Source organism: Salvelinus sp. IW2-2015, linkage group LG23, assembly GCF_002910315.2.
Source record: "Salvelinus sp. IW2-2015 linkage group LG23, ASM291031v2, whole genome shotgun sequence".
Classification (NCBI taxonomy): domain Eukaryota; kingdom Metazoa; phylum Chordata; class Actinopteri; order Salmoniformes; family Salmonidae; genus Salvelinus; species Salvelinus sp. IW2-2015.
In genome coordinates this window covers 18,199,022-18,217,670 of record NC_036863.1, presented here as the reverse complement: position 1 = coordinate 18,217,670, position 18,649 = coordinate 18,199,022, and the positions used below count along the sequence as shown (strand labels likewise).

The following is an 18,649-nucleotide window of genomic DNA, read 5'->3' as shown; positions in this document are numbered from 1 at the left end:
AAGAATAATGTGCAAATATTGTACAATCCAGGTGTGCAAAGCTCTTAGTGACTTACCCAAAAAGACTCTCGGCTGTAATCGCTGCCAAAGGTGATTCTAACATGTATTGACTCACTTATGTAAATGAGATCTTTCTGTATTTCATTTTCAATAAATGTGCAAACATTTCTAAAAACATGTTTTCAATTTGTCATGATGGGGTATTGTGTATGTGTGTGTATATGGGTGAAGAAAAACATATTTAATCCATTTTGAATCCAGGTTAAGACAACAAAATGTGGAATAAGTCAAGGGGTATGAATACTTTCTGAAGGCACTGTATGTACAATACAATGACCCTGGTTGCTAGATCTGTTTCTGTTTTAGCCAGCTCATTTGTGTTTTTTATTTATTTTATTTAACCAGGCAAGTCAGTTTTAAGAACAAATGACGGCCTACCGGCGAACAGTGGGTTAACTGCCTTGTTCAGGGGCAGAACGACAGATTTTTACCTTGTCAGCTCGGGCATTTCATTCAGCAAACATTCAGCTACTGGCTCAACGCTCTAACCACTAGGCTACCTGTGGTTGTTGTCATCTCAAAAGCCAAAGAGGTTGGCTAAAGTACAAGACTAGCAACCAGGTGAGTATAAAACATACTTTTGCCTCTGTTTCAGATCGATCAAATGAGAATCTTTATTGAGTCTCCATATATTGCCATCAATTTTCCTTCCTTTGCAAAATACTTTTTTTCTTCTTTTTTTCTCTCCAAATAGTAAAAAAGTAGGAAATCTAACTGTCTCACAAGGGGCCCCAAGACAGACAGCAGAGCATAGACTAAAATAATCATCAATTGAATAAATAAAACATTGAATATGGCTATTTACATGGTGTAATACTGTTTATCGTTATATAATAATGCATATGTTCATAGTGAATATACAGGTATTAACATTGTAATTGTCGCAACCAAACAATGCATTATCTCACAGAGAAAGGCCAAGGTTTGACAGTGGCTCTCGGCCAATCACAATCTTTCATTCGGCAACTTCCTGATACAAGCAATCAACCACAAGGTCCATTGTTTGGTCAACTTATTGTTGATGGGAGTCTTTGGTTGTTGTGCTGGGACGTGTGGCACCCTCTGATTGGGTATTCTGTGGCTTTCGATTGGTTCTCCTGTTCCAGACCGTAGAAAGTACATTTTAAAAGTCGTAATTCTCAAATCTTCTCAAATCAAAATCAACAACAAAACAAATAAGCGAGGAGGCAGTGCAGGATGCAGACCGAGGTAAACAGAGAACCACCAGTTCACAACCATCAGTCCTTGTGAGGTGCCTGTTAGAAGTTGCCCTTATAAACAGCTCTAGGATCAGCTTTCCCTCTCCATATCCTAACCTTAACCTCTGGGGGGATGGAGGGTGACACAACACTAACTTCAGATCAGCGTCTAGGAAAGGGGCACTCCACATGCCTAATTTCCTCATCAGTTTGCATCACCTTTATGTCTGCATTGCTTTGAGACTGAAAAGAGCTATGGGTGCTACATTTTCCCCCCCGGTCTCTTTACCCAGTTGACATGTAAACCTTGTGCACTCTGGGTTCCTCGCACACACTGCCATTACTAAAACATTCACAGAGGGTGGTAATAGCACACTCAGATCGGCAAAGGGATGACAACTTGAATGACACCTCATTTTTAAGATTGCTACCATTGGAAGTGAGGGGGGGAACCAACAAAGCTACTACCTTTTAACAAGGGGGGAAAAGGGGATTGTTCCCTAACAAAACCAAATAAATGAACAAATACATCCATAGCTTAAACACATGCTCGAATAAAAAAACTAAGAACAACAAAGATTTTTTTTTCAGATGAACAATCAAGCAGTTTTAGATTTATGACAATCTGTTTCAAACTCAATCCCGAACGAAAAGGTGCTGATTTGGTTGAAAGGAGTTTTGGACGATTTCAGGCTTCAAGAAGTCTGGTGATTTCTGGTTGGTTGGTGTCTTCCATGAGTCTGCCCATCATAGAGATCCTATAAAATTATTCCAATTCCTAATTCAATGGAGTCCATTGAAACATAGTAACCAAAAAATGCATTCATGTGGAAGGATCCATGTAGGGTAGTGAGGGTGATTGCAGGTAAAAAACGGAATGTTGAACAGAATTTCACCTCATTGTAGGGTTAGTGGGTCTTGAGGGGTCCATTCTTGTCTGTCCATTACCATGGTCATTGTTCATCTCATTCATCCCCCAGAGAGACCATAACCTATGACCTATAACCCTTAACCTGTGGGCTCCTGTCCACCCTGAGGCCTGGAACAAGCTTCAGCATGCAGAGTGAATACAAACACACGTCTCTGTGCAACTGTGTGTGTGTGTGTTTGTGCATATCTGTATATGCTTTAGACTGGAGATTATCATTCTGGTAAACACACATGCACGCACACTCGCGCACACACACGCTTACACCTGTGTATTGTGGGAGTACATGAGCTGTGTGTCAGGTGAATAGGGTCATGTGGATGAGCTAGCAGTAAACCTTAGGGGGGAGGTCAGCCCCCTCAGTCCCAGCCATTGTCCTTGATCATGTGGGCCAGCTCGATAATGAACTTCCCCTCCTTGTACTTCTGACTGCTCTCAAAGGCATGCTCCTGCAGAGAGAAAGAGCGAGACACACACTGGAGCATTGTTGTGAATGTGAACAGTGTGATTTTCTATCTGGGGTAATCTCCCTTTCTTGTTATTTTATACGTAATCCTAATAGAATACGTAGTGTGCGTGTTACGTAGRGTGCTTGTATGTGCATATGCATGGGTGAGAGTGTGTGTGTTTGTGTGCTTATCATCCCCCTGTTGATGGGTGTACTAGGTCAGCAGCAGCACTTTTGGCCCTTTGACAGTGCTGGAGCATTAGGCCTCGTGGAGGATATTAATAACATCACACAGATGGCAACACCATAAAACACTACAAGGCCACGTACCATCCAGGTCTCTCTCACTGACCTCCACACACCCACATAGTTAGCCCACAAAGTGAAGCCAGGGACACCAGCAATGTGGAGCATTTGTTTATCATGTCTATAGATGTGTTATACACCTGCGTGTCTAGAGATCTGTTTGTGGGGATTCCTATGTAATTAGCTACTTACGTATTTCCAGCCCAGCGTGGTTTTACAGTTTTCACAGTAGATATCAGCCACCGCGTGAAGCCCTGTCAACAGAACCCTCTCTTCTGCTGGTCCACACCCCACGTTCACCCTGAGACGGAGAGCAAGAGGAGTGTGAGAAATGGAGAAATGAAGAAAATAAAATGTAAAAAATAGAGAGGGGTGGCAAAGTGATAAAAAGGGGGGTTTGATTTGGGGAATAATAAAAATAGGCTCAGGTACTTACACTGAGTTGAAGAGGTAAGCTCGACCTTGACTTCCTTGGAAGGACTGGATGAGAGACAAAGAGAGAGGGAGAACAGGATGAGAAAAGTCACACTCCTTTCACGGGAGTAGACATTAATGGTCTGTTGTTTTTTTCCACCTGTTTTACACAGCGATGCTAGCATCAAGGCAGACACATGGCATCACTCACGTTCCTAAAACGAAGGTATCCCCTTCTCTATCCCATTAAAAACATCTCAATGATATGCTAACATGGTATTGTTTTTCCACTTATATGGTATGTACCGTACATACCTACCTATACCATACGTACCTACCTATCCACTTATATGGTATGTACCGTACATACCTACCTATACCGTACGTACCTACCTATCCACTTATATGGTATGTACCGTACATACCTACCTATACCGTACGTACCTACCTATCCACTTATATGGTATGTACCGTACATACCTACCTATACCGACTACCTACCTATCCACTTATATGGTATGTACCGCTACATACCTACCTATACCGTACGTACCTACCTATCCACTTATATGGTATGTACCGTACATACCTACCTATACCGTACGTACCTACCTATCCACTTATATGGTATGTACCATACATACCTTTAACCTATATCAATTCAAGCTTTTAACGACAACGTATTTTCAACAACGACAAAGGAGTTCCCAGGAGACACAAGCCTTTTGATAGGCCGAGTCAGAGTTCTGCTCTACCATATGGCCATAGAAAAAACAGCCCTGAGGGAGAAGGCTTTACGATTGGCTGCTTTTCCCAAGCTGGTAGTGTGTGTCGCACTGTGACGTGTGTAGCTCCGTAGCCACCAGAAGCCTGGGTGGATCTGTGTGGTGTGTATGGTGGGGGGATGGATCTCTGTGGTGTAGTGTGGGGGATGGAGCTATATGGTATGGGGTGGTCCTATGTAGCTCAGTTGCTAGAGCATGGCGCTTTGCAACGGCAGGATAGTGGGTTTGATTCCCAGGCCAGGACCACCCATAAAATGTATGTACGCATGACTGTAAGTCGCTTTGGATATGACAGAGCTGATGTGGTACTGTGGCGTGTGGTGTAGTGTCATGTATGGGGTGGCGTGGAGCTGTGCTGTGTTTGGTGTGGAGCTGTGTTGTGGCTATGTTCCATGCGATCTAATATATTGTCGATAAACATGAAGCCTCTATGGTTTAAGACACACACACATGCACACATTTACTCCTACAAACTCTCCTTTATTTTCTCACTCTCTCTCTGGCTTTCTCACACACAGACACACATTACACACAAAATCATCCACCCACACACACATACAATCATTGCCCTCTTTATTTTAGTCTGACATAAAAACATGCTGCTTCCATGGAAACTGTGTGTTTGCAGAGTGAACACAGTCAATCTGCTTTGATGTGCTGCTGGCTTACACTAAAAGCCCACTAGTGTGTCTATGAAAAGCTGTGTGTGTCTGTATTAGGGAGCTTTGTGGCCTGGCTTCTCCATCCACCCGGGAATATTACCCATGATGCTCTAGTCTAGAGAGTTCCAGGAGGTGACAGTAATATGATGACCTCTCTTTTATGGTTTGATCTCGCTCTCATTTCCTTCGTTATTTCTCTCTTGCAGTTGCACACAAAGCTAAATGGATTAAGGGCTTTTCCTTGATCCTGACATGTGTTAAGTAATTCAGGGCCGTTACTGTGTTAATGACCACAACAACTGGTGGAATAAAGTGAACCCGGGTCAACCTGGTGCAACACGATGAATGTCCAATGTTATCGTAAGCAAATGGAAGCAATCACGTTGAGACAGAATCTAGTCTTGGTCAAATGCAACCACACACACACACACACACAAACACACACTGAGGCCCTGCAGTAGATGCTAGGAAGTGTGCCAGCATAAGGATTTACAGCTGTTAAAATATGGGGTTTAACTACAACTGGCCTGCAGCTCCTCTGCTATGCAGCTTCATACACATGACGTAGCTGCCCTATTCACAAATGTATTTAAACTTTTTTGTGCTTGTCGAAAAAGCCTACCTTGGAGATGAGCTCGTCGTGGTTGGCCAGGTGCGCTCGACAGTGGATGCAGCTGTAGGTGCGGTGGCAGTTGGGCAGGTAGGCCTGGAAGGTCTTGGAGCGCGTCATGATGACAGTTGCCTGGGAGACAGCGACGGTTTCAGGGGCGACAGCGTTGCTGTTGCTGGGCGAAGTATGGGGGCGGTGCAGGAAGGGGCTGCCGGCCCAGGACGGCTCACAGGGGAAGCACCGCAACACACAGGTGAGGGCCGTGGTGGGGCGCGGGGTGGGAGGCACACACCTGGGGGGGGGGGGGCACACACTTTAATATGGATCCACGATGACAGATCATGTTTATCGTGAAGGTACAGAAATATTTTGTGTTGAGAATGCCAAATATTAATATTACACACATGCATAAACGCACACATGTGCACACACACAGACACAATGATCCAGACCTACACACACTCCACGGAGTGGGAAAATCCTTTTGAAAAACGCCAGTTCATTGACTCAATCTTTCCAACAAGTCTTACTTGAGGCTCTCTCTCATTAAAGCATGGTGGAAAGTGTTTGTGAATTATTACACAATTCAATACAATGCTCTCCATCAGGAGTGTGTAGCTAAATGTATGGAAGTGTCCAGGAGTGTGTAGCTAAATGTATGCGTGTTGTCTATAGACTACGGCAACCAAACACCCACAAAGAGGAGCTAAGGGAAGGAAAGGTGTGTAGGACAGGATGTGTATGCAGTAGTGGCGGAGCTAGTAAAATGCTACTTCTACTGGCCTCAGTGGCCTGCTACTGTTCCAGCACCAAAATGGTAAACATTGATGTACATTATCGTGTTTTTTATGTACTCATATCTCACAACATAGTTTTTCTTAGAATACTTTTCCATGTTCGCTGGTGTTGCACTTTTTAATAGCTCTGGAATGATATCCACCTGTACAATGTTAGCAGTGGCTTTGAATTCTAAAACAGGCCTAATTAAAACATAACGTCATATGTGAACCTTTCTGCATTTTGAATGTTCTATATCTTGAAAACATAATTTCTGACATTAAAAACATTTTGGGACTGTATCATCAGTGGACTAATGAAACAAATACCAAAATATAGTTTTTGAGTGGTCAACGTCAATATACCAAGCACATTGAGAAAAGGAACTGTCCGTGAAGCAAAAAGAACATGATAAGAAGAGATCTTTACCTTGCTAATTGAATGAGAGGAAAGATTTGCTGAGCTAATCAAACATATGGCAGAGTGGTTAGCCTCACACACACACACACACACACACACACACACAGGCGATTGATTAGATGCTGTGATCAGAGGGTTGTGACATCAGCACCACAAAGGCTAAAGTGGCAAAGCCAGTTCTGAAGAGATAACAGACAAGCAGAAATGGAGGAAGGGTACACTACTGCTGTACTGTACCCACTTATCACACCGTTTGTCACAACCACCGATCGCGTGCTTTGACATGCAACGTGATAAAAAGGTAGTCTGCTTCATAGCAAAATAGCATTCCAACTACCCTTGACAAATAAAAACATGCCATGCTTTTTCATAGGTCTACATTTCACCTGGCCTGACTACAAGACAACAGCAAGAAGGAAGCAGACAGACTCGTAATTCAGACTCATGTAAGGTTTCCAATTTGAAACATTTTTGGGATGACTGGATGATTCCATCCTGTGAAGAAGGGCTACCACATTTGCCCCTCTGGCCACATAAACAATGGCCGTGCCCATATTTTGTCCTATGAGGTCCCTTTACAGGGGCCCTATAATGTTAGTGCACACTAGCCATACAGAGGGTGTCCAGAATGCCCACTCCTGTATCCCTACTCAGCAGTTCGCGCTAGGTAAGCGGCTCATGCCATGTAAGCCTGCTGTAAAGCCTGCTGACTAAGGACCTAGGGCCTGGCACAATATGTAGGGGCACCCACCACCCTCTGAGAGAAGAATGGAAGTGCTGAGCTATCTCTCTCTCTCTGGGCAAGGGTCACCGCCATGGTGGCCAGTCAAAGTGACAACAGCCATGACACTAAGGCCCACTGTTACCTCTGAGCTGACACTGTGTGTGTGTCTTTGTTTGTGTGTGTGTGTACCATTCCAAATGGCCAATCAATCAGTCAAGCGCAATCTCAAATAATTAAAGGTGCTAGCTGTATCAGTCAAGCCTGTTCAAATAAACACACATCCCCTCTTGACGGAATCAAGCTTGGGATTACAAACGTTAATTTACTGTGACCACCATTGATATGAAAAAGGAACTGTGCCCATAGATACCTCCTGTCTAATCATTGCCATCCTGCCCATTCAGAAGCCCCAATCAATAACTTATAGCTTAGTCTAACCATGTCAGCCCGAGAAATGACACCCATCTCCAAACAAAAAGAGGTTGGCTGGGCTGTAGAACCCATACATTGTCAGCTTTGTCTGTGGGCAACAACTGCAGCACCTCACACAGACTGCACGTGTTTATGTGTGTGTGTGTGTGTGTGCGTGTGCGTACGCGTGCGTGTATGCGGTGTGGGCAGGCATCACTAGCTATTCTCTACCCTAACAAGCACAAACGACAGACTCCATCCTTAATGTCTTCCCTCTGGGCAAAACCAATGAAAACAAAAGCAAGCCTCTACACGGTTCATTAACGGAGCCTCGATAACAGCTCTACCTTCACCCCAGCAAAGCGGTTAAAAATAAACGCACATATCAAAATACAGCCAGCCAGCAAAGATAAGAGATGACAAGCTATCATGGTGAAGTCGTTTCAAATAGGCCTAAAAACCAACCCAGCAACTATTTAAATAGTCTGGAAATGACTGCCTGGCTACCAATGAGCCCCAGTCATCCAACCATCCCATGTAGAGAATTTTTATTGAAGGAACTGGATTCATCTACTATAGGCCCTATGTAGTGACACTTCGCCCCCCACCGCCCTCACCCACACCGTCTGGCCTGGTAGGACACCTCCTTCTCCCAATCCACATCTAAAACCTACATTCAACACAGGACGGCGATGCCGACCAATATTCACAAGTCACTGAAGGAGACACCTCTCCATGGGGAAGGAAGTTCTCCATTGTCCTTCATGATTTCAGATCACCCAGGAACACCCCCAGCAGAGAAGAGCCCTCTCCCTCTTCATCCCCCCTTTTCAAATTGAGATTACAGACTGCAACCAAATCGCCGCCATTGAATAACAAAGGACCTAGCAGCAAATGGTCCTCTGTCAATGGCAGGGCCCTTCACGTTTGCACAACAAAAGAGATGTTGGATCTGGAGGACACCAAGGAACCAGAATGCTATAGTGAGTAGAGACTGAACCTTACCAAAAACATGGTTATTATTTTGAAGGAGTGAGACTATTGAAACAGCATCATTCATTTGAGATATAACGATCTGACAGCTGTCGCAGCTTTCTGGCACATGTTGTCATTAGCAAACTAACGAAGAGTTTTCAGTTAAGGTTACATTTGTTAGTGTTTGTGAGGTTTTGCTCAGCCAACTAGCTAAAACAAGGCACATGTGTCCTGGGAATGGAGATGAGGCTGGCATGGCATGAGTGACGGTCATGAGAAAACAGAGGGGTCGGAAAAGAGAATGAAAGGGAGAGAGATCATCTAAAAAAGGGCAGGGAAAACGAGGACAGAGATGGAGAGAGAAACGAGGACAGAGATGGAGAGAGAAACGAGGACAGAGATGGAGCGAGAAACGAGGACCGAGATGGAGCGAGAAACGAGGACAGAGATGGAGCGAGAAACGAGGACCGAGATGGAGAGAAACGAGGACAGAGATGGAGAGAGAAACGAGGACAGAGGTGGAGAGAGAAACGAGGACAGAGATGGAGAGAGAAACAGGACAGACATGGAGGAGAAACGAGGACAGAGATGGAGCAGAGAATACGAGGACAGAGATGGAGAGAGAAACGAGGACAGAGATGGAGAGAGAAACGAGGACAGAGGTGGAGAGAGAAACGAGGACAGAGATGGAGAGAGAAACGAGGACAGAGATGGAGCGAGAAACGAGGACAGAGATGGAGCGAGAAACGAGGACAGAGGTGAAGAGAGAAACGAGGACAGAGATGGAGAGAGAAACAAGGACAGAGATGGAGAGAGAAATGGTGACAAGTACAAGAGAGCAGCAGGAAGAGAAAGCGAATAAGAAAACCAGAGAGAAATAAATAAATAAAGAGAAGAGAATGAAAGACAACAATAAGTTGAGAGAGAGATATAGACATGATAAAATATGATAAATAAATAAAAGGACAGAGTGGGAGAACCAGGTCAGTGGCAGCAGTAGTACTGGTGTTAGGGACATTATGCTCAGATTTTTCCAGCCTCTGTGATGGCGTACAAACCTCAGTCTAGCCATACACAGCCATTCGTATGCAGACTGACTGAGAAAGCCTCCTACTCAGAAGGCCCTGGGGCGCACAACAACACTCCCACACAGCTATATCTCTGTTGCACTGCTCGACATCATGCCAAACGCTAGGATTTTGTGAATACGCTTACAATTATTTAAAAGGTTGAAATGGCATTTTTTTTGACATGGTACATAGCTAAGGAAAAGGTGACAAACATTGAGTGCTTGACAATATCAAGTGATGCATCTTCTATGATGTGTTCCATAGGTAGCTTCATTTGGGTGGTTTTAAAACTACCTATTAAGTGGTTGATTTATTTATTTGCCAGTTAGGTTGCTATTTCATCATAATGACCTTAAGTCAGATGACAATGAAATGTCCAAAGGAACAGAGATGTTACTGTGGGTAAAGATAGCTACCCATTCCCCCTCTGCCAACTTAGTTGAGTTGATTTAGAGTAGAGAGAAATAAAGAGAATGAAAGACTGCAGTAGGATGAGGGAAAGATAGAGACATGATAAAATTATAAATAAATAAAGGAGAGAGTGGGAGAAGCAGGTCAGTGGCAGCAGTAGTACTGGTGTCAGGTGCTTGTGAGTGTGACAGTATACAGCTACATGGCCAGACTAGGCTGCTGCTGTATGTAGGCCAGCCACTCCATCACCAGACTGCACATACGGCTCCCAGTAACTCAGCACTGCTAGGCTACCTAGCGCTCATCATTCAGCAGCAGAGCACAGAGTCTGGCCAGACAGACAGGGGCTGGGCCACTGAGGGCTGGCTGGATGGCTGGCCGATGACGTCTGCGGAGGATGGATACACACACTGACATGCATGTAGGTCTACATTGGCCTGCACACATTTTGACATGCACAATACACACACACACACATTGATAGAAATACACACTACATACACATAGAAACACGCACCATGCACAAGCACACACACTCATCACATATGCTGCAGCTACTGTTTATTATCTATCCCAGGGGTAGGCAACCCTGATCCTGGAGTGCCACAGGCACTTCCTATTTTTAATTTAACCGACCTGAAAAGACCAGGTGTGTTGAATTTAGGCAATCACTGAACTGATCAATTAGCTCAGTTGGTCAGGTGTGGTGCCTAGTTTGAACAAAATCCTGTAGTACCTGGGCCCTTCCAGGAACAGGGTTCCTACTCCTGATCTATCCTGTTACCTATTCACTTTAACCCTACCTACACTACATGGCCAAAGGTATGTGGACACCTGCCCATCGAACTACTCATTCCAAAATCATGGGCATTAATATGGAGTTGGTCCCCCCTTTGCTGCTATAACAGCCTCCACTCTTCTGGGAAGGCTTTCCACTAGATGTTGGAACATTACTGCAGGGACTTGCTTCCATTCAGCCACAAGAGGATTAGGGCACTGATGTTAGGCGATTAGGCCTGGCTCGCAGTCCGCGTTCCAATTCATCCCAAAGGTGTTTGATGAGGTTGAAGTCAGGGCTCTGTGCAGGCCAGTCAAGTTCTTCCATACCGATCTCAACAAACCATTTCTGTACGGACCTCGATTTGTGCACAGGGGATTTATCATGCTGAAACAGGAAAGGGCCTTCACTAAACTGATGCCACAAAGTTGGAAGCACAGAATCCTAGAATGTCATTGTATGCTATAGCGTTAAAATTTCCCTTCACTGGAACTAAGGGGCCTAGCCCGAACCATGAAAAACAGCCCCAGACCATTATTCCTCCTACACCTAACTTTACAGTTGGCACTATGCATTGGAGCAGGCAGCGTTCTCCTGGCATCCGCCAAAACCAGATTTGTCCGTCTGATTGCCAGATGGTGAAGCCCGATTCATCACTCTAGAGAACGCGTTTCCACTGCTCCAGTCCAATGGCGGCGAGCTTTACACCACTCCAGCCGAAGCTTGCCATTGCGCTTGTGTGCGGCTGCTCGGCCATGGAAACCCATTTCACAAAGCTCCCGACGAACAGTTATTCTGCTGACGTTGCTTCAAGAGGCAGTTTGGAACTCAATAGTGAGTGTTGCAACCGAGGACAGAGGATTTTTACACTTTACGCGCTTTAGCACTCGGCAGTCCCGTTCTGTGAGCTTATGAGGCTCCTGAGTGGCGCAGCGGTCTAAGGCACTGCATCTCACTGCTAGAGGCGTCACTACAGACCCTGGTTTGATCCTGGGCTGTATCACAACCAGCTGTGATTGGGAGTCCCATAGGGCGGCGCACAATTGGCCCAGCGTCGACCGGGTTAGCGGAGGGTTTGGCCGTCATTGTAAAATAAGAATTTGTTCTTAAATGACTTGCCTAGTTAAATAAAGGTTTAATAAAAAATAATTATAAAATACCACTTCGCGGCTGAGCTATTGTTGCTCCTAGACGTTTCCACTTCACAATAACAGCACTTAGAGTTGACAGGGGCAGCTTTAGCAGGGCAGAAATTTGACACATTGACTTGTTGTAAAGGTGGCATCCTATGATGGTGCCACGTTGAAAGTCACTGAGCTCTTCAGTACGGGCCCTTCTACTGCTGATGTTTGTCTATGGAGATTGCATGGCTGTGTGCTCGATTTTATACAGTACCTATCTCAATTACCTTGTAGCCCTGCACATTGACTCAGTATTGGTACACTGTGTATATAGCCCAGTTATCATTAACCATTGTGTATTTATTACTTTTTATATTATTTTTCTCTCTGCATTGTTAGGAAGGGCCTGTAAGTATGCATTTCACTGTTAGTCTACACCTGTTGTTTACGGAGCATGTGACAAATAACATTTGATATGATTCCCAGTGGATATGTGGTGGTAGTCTATTATTACCATTGATTTTCATGTCAATCAGATCCTGTTCAAAACGTAGACATGGAATGTACCACATCCTTCACAACACAGGACAAACTCCTGAATGTGTGGAGGGGGTGTAGAACTTTCTGCTAATGTCCCAGCTGGTGTGAATGACTGGCAGGAAATAGGTGTGACCAGCTGGATAGAAGGTGTAAACATCCCCGCCATGCTCTCTCCCTCCATTTATTAGCATTGGATGAATGAAAGGGCCAATGCAGACAGCTGGTCTCTGAGTTGATTCACTGCCATATGAGGACCCAGCAGTGTCCTTTGAATAGCACCCTTTTTACACACACAAGATGCTATGAAGCGGTGAAGAAGATACACACACACTAATATCATATCCAGTTGGGGTCTATTGACTTGTACAGTGTTCTGTTGCATATGTGATGCGCATTAGGGTATGTATACTATACCGTCGTTACCTCACACAACCCTACCAAGATGCAAAGTATGGAGTAAACACTGACTGAATATACAACACTGTAGGCTGTTCAGGGGAAATGGAAGTTGAATTGTAAGATTCTTGACTATGAGTATCACCAGCTTGACTGTATTATACCTGTCCTGTATGCTCTGATTTTTGTAGTCTCTGTTGTGGCGATTGAATGGCAAAGTGAGCTACCGTACTAACCTCAGTCTAGCCATACACAGCCAGTCGTATGCAGACTGACTGAGAGAAAGCCTCCTACCCAGAAGGCCCTGGGACGCACAACAACACTCCCACACAGCTATATCTCTGTTGCACTGCTCGACATGTTGGCACTGACTTCATGCCAAACGCTAGGATTTTGTGCTTATGCTTACAATTATTTAAAAGGCTGTTTTTTGTCATAGTACTGAGTGGCTAAGAAAGAGGTGACAAACATTGAGCGCTTGACAATATCAAGTGATGCATCTGCTGTGTTCCATAGGTAGCTTCATTTGGGTGGTTTTAAAACTACCTATTAAGTGGTTGATATATTAATTTGCCAGTTAAGGTTATGACTAAATAGGAACCTAAGCAGTAGCTGTGCATAGGTAAAAATCAATGGGGAAGCCAAGCACCCTACTTGTAGAGAAACACCAATGCCATCCTCCTCTCTTTCATGTCTATCACGCTATCACAGTACACACTTTTATTTTTTGTAATCTTAGGCTACGTGGTTAAAATGCTTGCTCGCTAGCCTAACTTCCATTCATGTGCAACATTAGCTAGCTAACATTAGCCTTCTACATCTAGCTACATATTGAACTTCCATCCTCTCAGGCCAGGGGCACAACAATGTATGAATTAATGGTTGCATCAGAATCGCCATTATAATCATTGGCCAGTACGGAGAATTAAGTAAAACCACAATTCCAAATCCCTATCTCCATCCATAGCTAATTTAGGAAAGGGACAATTTTAGCTAGCTAGACACCGGAGGCCAATAACGCAATGAGATGCAACAATTCAAGTTGTTTCTGTTAATGACATATGCTCTCAAAGCGATTTGATAGGATAGACGCCAAATCCAAGCCGGCTTCCTTTGACACTTTTTTTTCTGCCAGGACCATTCAGTTGAGCTCGCTCAGTTTAGCTCAATGCTGATTGGAAATACTGTTCTATTTTTTTGGTCAAGGGAGGCCAAATGCTCCCTGGCTTCGCTATGGCTGGCAAAAATGTAATATTCGTTTGGACCAGATATCAGATAGATGGCCTACACGTAAGAGAGACAGAGGGGCGCTGTTTCGCTCACTCGGATGATAATGAAATGTCCAAATGAACAGAGATGTTACAGTGGGTAAAAATAGCTACCCTTTCCCTCTCTGCCAACTTGGTCATGCTGATTTAGAGTAAATTAGATCTATGAGACTAATCAAGGGGAACCAGCTGTCATCTGTTTATGTGGCCCACCATAAAACTGGATTCACTATTTTGGTATGGTGTTGTAGGAATGGAGAAAAACGATAGAGCCCTCTCACTAGGCTATCAGGTCACTGAAAATCAATAGGAAAGATTGACATCGGGTATTGTCGAACCTTTGACAAAGACATCGATGTTACAATGTTACAACCATAGAATTGGGAATTATAATACAACCACTAAACGATGGTAATATTTTGAATAGCTGTTAAAACAACCAATTTAAGCCTGTCAATTATATTAATATGGCAGAAGTAATGAAAATTGATTTTCAACATTGGACAAAACTGTCAACAAAAACAAGTCAGAGCCATTTAATTTCATAACGCATTCCTCTTTGCAACTTCCACTTCCATCGCGCGCATACAGTTTTAGGGTAGACGACAGTGAAGCGGTGGTGCAGAATACGCCACTGCCAACTTTGTGTAATCTAAACCAGCTCATCCAGTGCCACTGCGGACATTCGACATCATTTCCACTCGCATCATAAACTACACTCGCAGGTTATACACCAAGCATAGTCGGTCAGAAATGTTATTGTGTAATTGTTGTAAAATAGTTATAATCATTTCTCAGGCCCCGTTATGAACTTTCGGACAAGATGCAATCCGTTTTAAACCTACCTGTACAGTTGTGGAATAACAATAAGCATTGACTATACCTTTGGATAGAGAAAATTCAATCGTCGCCTCTTGTCCTTTGCAGATCACAACTTTGTGTTGCAAATCCTGCTCATTCCGTTAGAGGTTTTCTTCTACGCGTTGATTTCAAGGCTCGATAAGCAGAGGATGTTAATCGGATACTAACTGTAGAGCGCACGGTTTAAATGAGCAAAGACAGTACCCCGTCTAGCGCAGACTGACAATCAAGGGAACCAATCAATGTAATATTACAGCATAGCAACATTGTGCCCATTGGCTACAGATGGTAATGTGGCTGACCAATCGTTGCGCCGTGAGCATCAAGTACCTACTTTCTTTTACACCCGCTAAATTAGGTGCTTACTGTACATTGCATTGGTACCGGCACCCCCTGTATATAGCCTCGTAATTGTTATTTTACGTGTTTATTTAGTAAATATTTTCTTAATTCTATTTCATGAACTGCATTGTTGGTTAAGGACTTGTAAGTAAGAATTTCACGGTCAGGTCTACACTTGTTGTATTTGGCGCATGTGACAAATAACAATTGATTAGAGCAAACCTTGTACCTGCAGAACCATATATTAATGTTAAGCATTATAATAAAAGCTGGAAGTATGCATGACCATGCCATACATACAGCACTGAAGGACAAAATTAAGGAAAGACTAAATATACATACGAAGCATTGGAAATGACAGCGTTATTTATACTTTTGCAGGGGAAATAATTACTTTCTGTTAGGGGCCCATGTTGAGAATTCTCACACCACACTCGAGAACTTGGTTAACTGCGACATCTAGTGGGTAATGCTGACGTTAATTCGACAAAAGCCGCAGTCTTTCTAGCCATGACCAAGTTCCGTGGCAGAAGTCAGCTAGAGGGGTCAGGAACAGTGACCACTTTACATGTATACTAATATTCCGTTATTATTCGGATACTCAATTATTTTGTTTTTGAGTTGACAAACATACCCCGTTTACAATAACTTCAAAAATGTTGTATCCCGGTTATGAGAAACCCGATAAAATGCCTGGAATATGCAGATCTAAAGACGGGATACTGTGGCATGTAAACAAACATCTTATCCTGTTTACTGTTGTTTTTTCGGTCTGCGCAGGCTCAGTTTCGCATGTCATTGTGGTTGTGTGATCCTTTCATCTGATTGTCAAACAAATCACTTAAAAAAGTAGGCTACCTGTGCAGTTCGATCCACAACAATAATAATTAGTTTACTACTGGCTACGTTCACCCCTAATTTAGACAAGTTTATGCTTATAATTTCCGACATTTGGTAGGCCAATTGTTTGGCAACTATAGTTTGATACATGCAGCTTCTCTTATTTCATAACTTCTTGTTCCAGAAGACTAAATAAAGTAGTGCTCACTAGAATAATGTCACTAGAATAATGATCAAATGCATTAGTAATCTAGTTAAGACCGGTAAAGTTGTCTGTTTCGTTTATGGACTGGGGAGAAAACACAATAACTCCAAAACAGATTGGTCCTGTGCGAAATGTCCAAATGTCATCAGTTTGACTGGTTTTAAGGAAATGAAAAACTGAGAACGAAAAAACGCGTTTCTGATAAGACTTCAGTGGGTCTTGAGTGCATATTTTATATATACTGTCTGTTTGCATAACAGTGTAAAAGATAACACATTGCATGCATATTTGCATTTTCTCAAGAGGAGATGCTGAAATAAATCAATCATATTTCTCCACTCCTTTTCCTGAGACAAAATTAACATTTGTTGTATAATTTCACTGCAAGAACTGCATAATTCTGCAGGAGTTACTATTACGCTACATGTGAGAGGTTATAGGCCTACAGTCAGTGTCCATATTTCAGGTACTATTCCAAGCACGCTGGTTTTCACAGCATTTCTCTGTTATTTCGAGGTGGGCTAAAACTGCAGCAAGCGGGGAGAAATTATCTACAATGCTGGCCATATCAATATATATATTTTTAAGTTTCTGAAGTATCACGAGGGACAAGTAGCTAGCTACTTGAGGTTAGTTTTTTGAAAAGTCAGCTAACCTCGTAAGCTACCTATGTATAACCAACTAGCTAGTTAAAGCACCTAAAAAAATTATGCATATTATTGACCTTAACGATTGGCCATGTTAACCCAGTCGCGAGTTTATCCAGGGTCAGTGATACAGAGTATATATTTTTTTTTAAATGTAAACTTTATTTAACTAGGCAAGTCAGTTAAGAACAAATTATTCTTTACAATGACGGCCTACCCTGGCCAAACCCAGACGACGCTGGGCCAATTGTGCGCTGCCCTATGGGGCTCCCAATCACGGCCGGATGGGATACAGCCTGGATTTGAACCAGGGACTGTAGTGACATCTCTTGCACTGAGATGCAATGCCTTAGACTGCTGCGCCACTCGGGAGCCCAACCTTTGGAATTTAGGTACATTATGAAAATAAGGAGATGACAATTAGGCTACAGGAGATGAGGGTTACAGGTAACATTTTATGATGTTCATTTAATTTCATTCATTTTAGCAATGTTGCTAGCAAAATGATTCCAGTTGCACCCATAGATGAACAGTTCATGGTTGCTCTATGTTAGAGGTATTCACGGGTCCTTTGGACCTGTTTCGAAATGGATCCGTGACTTTCTCACCCAACCAAAAAATACATTCTTTTTTTTTTAACAGAAATCTGTTTCGAGTGGACCAGAGGACAGTCATCTGTTACAAAATGGCCCGTGGAAAAACAGATCCGAAAGTAGAAATCAATCATAAGGTTTCATCTGATAGGAAGGTTATATCCTTCCTATTTGGCCCTGTCCGGGGGTTTCTTCGGATGGGGCCACAGTGTCTCCTGACCGCTCCTGTCTCAGCCTCCAGTATCTATGCTGCAGTAGTTTGTGTCGGGGGGCTAGGGTCAGTTGGTTACCTGGAGTACTTCTCCTGTCTTATCCAGTGTCCTGTGTGAATTTTAAGTATGCTCTCTCTAATTCTCTCGTTCTCTCTTTCTCTCTGAGAACCTGAGCCCTAGGACCATACGTCAGGACTACCGGGCATGATGACACCTTGCTGTCCCCAGTCCGCCTGGCCTTGCTGCTATTCCAGTTTCAACTGTTCTGCCTGTGGTTACGGAACCCCTACCTGTCCCAGACCTGCTGTTTTCAACTCTTAATGATCGGCTATGAAAAGCCAACTGAGATTTATTCCTGATTATTATTTTGACATGGCGTTGTCAATATTTGACGCTGTATTTATCGACTATTTGTGAGGAATCTTGGCTCTCTCAATTTTTCTCCTTCTCTCTTTCTTTCTCTCGGAGGACTGAGCCCTAGGACCATACGTCGGGACTACCGGCGGCGTGTGACTCCTTGCTGTCCCCAGTCCGCCTGGCCTTGTGCTATTCCAGTTTCAACTGTTCTGCCTGCGGTTATGGAACCCTACCTGTCCAGACCTGCTTGTTTTCAACTCTTAATGATCAGTATCGCGAAAAGGCCACA

General features: G+C 43.6%; 1 protein-coding gene across 1 annotated transcript; it reads right to left on the bottom strand.

Annotated features, from left to right (window-relative positions):
* Positions 1-374: 374 nt before the first annotated feature.
* LOC111951083 (protein yippee-like 1) lies at positions 375-15,365 on the bottom strand. Its single transcript, XM_023969086.2, has 5 exons — positions 15,187-15,365; positions 5,425-5,704; positions 3,378-3,421; positions 3,134-3,242; positions 375-2,636 (listed from the first exon to the last, which is right to left on the bottom strand). The coding sequence occupies exons 2-5, from the start codon at positions 5,530-5,532 to the stop codon at positions 2,547-2,549; spliced, it is 351 nt and encodes a 116-aa protein (XP_023824854.1). The 5' UTR covers positions 5,533-5,704; positions 15,187-15,365; the 3' UTR covers positions 375-2,546.
* Positions 15,366-18,649: the final 3,284 nt, after the last annotated feature.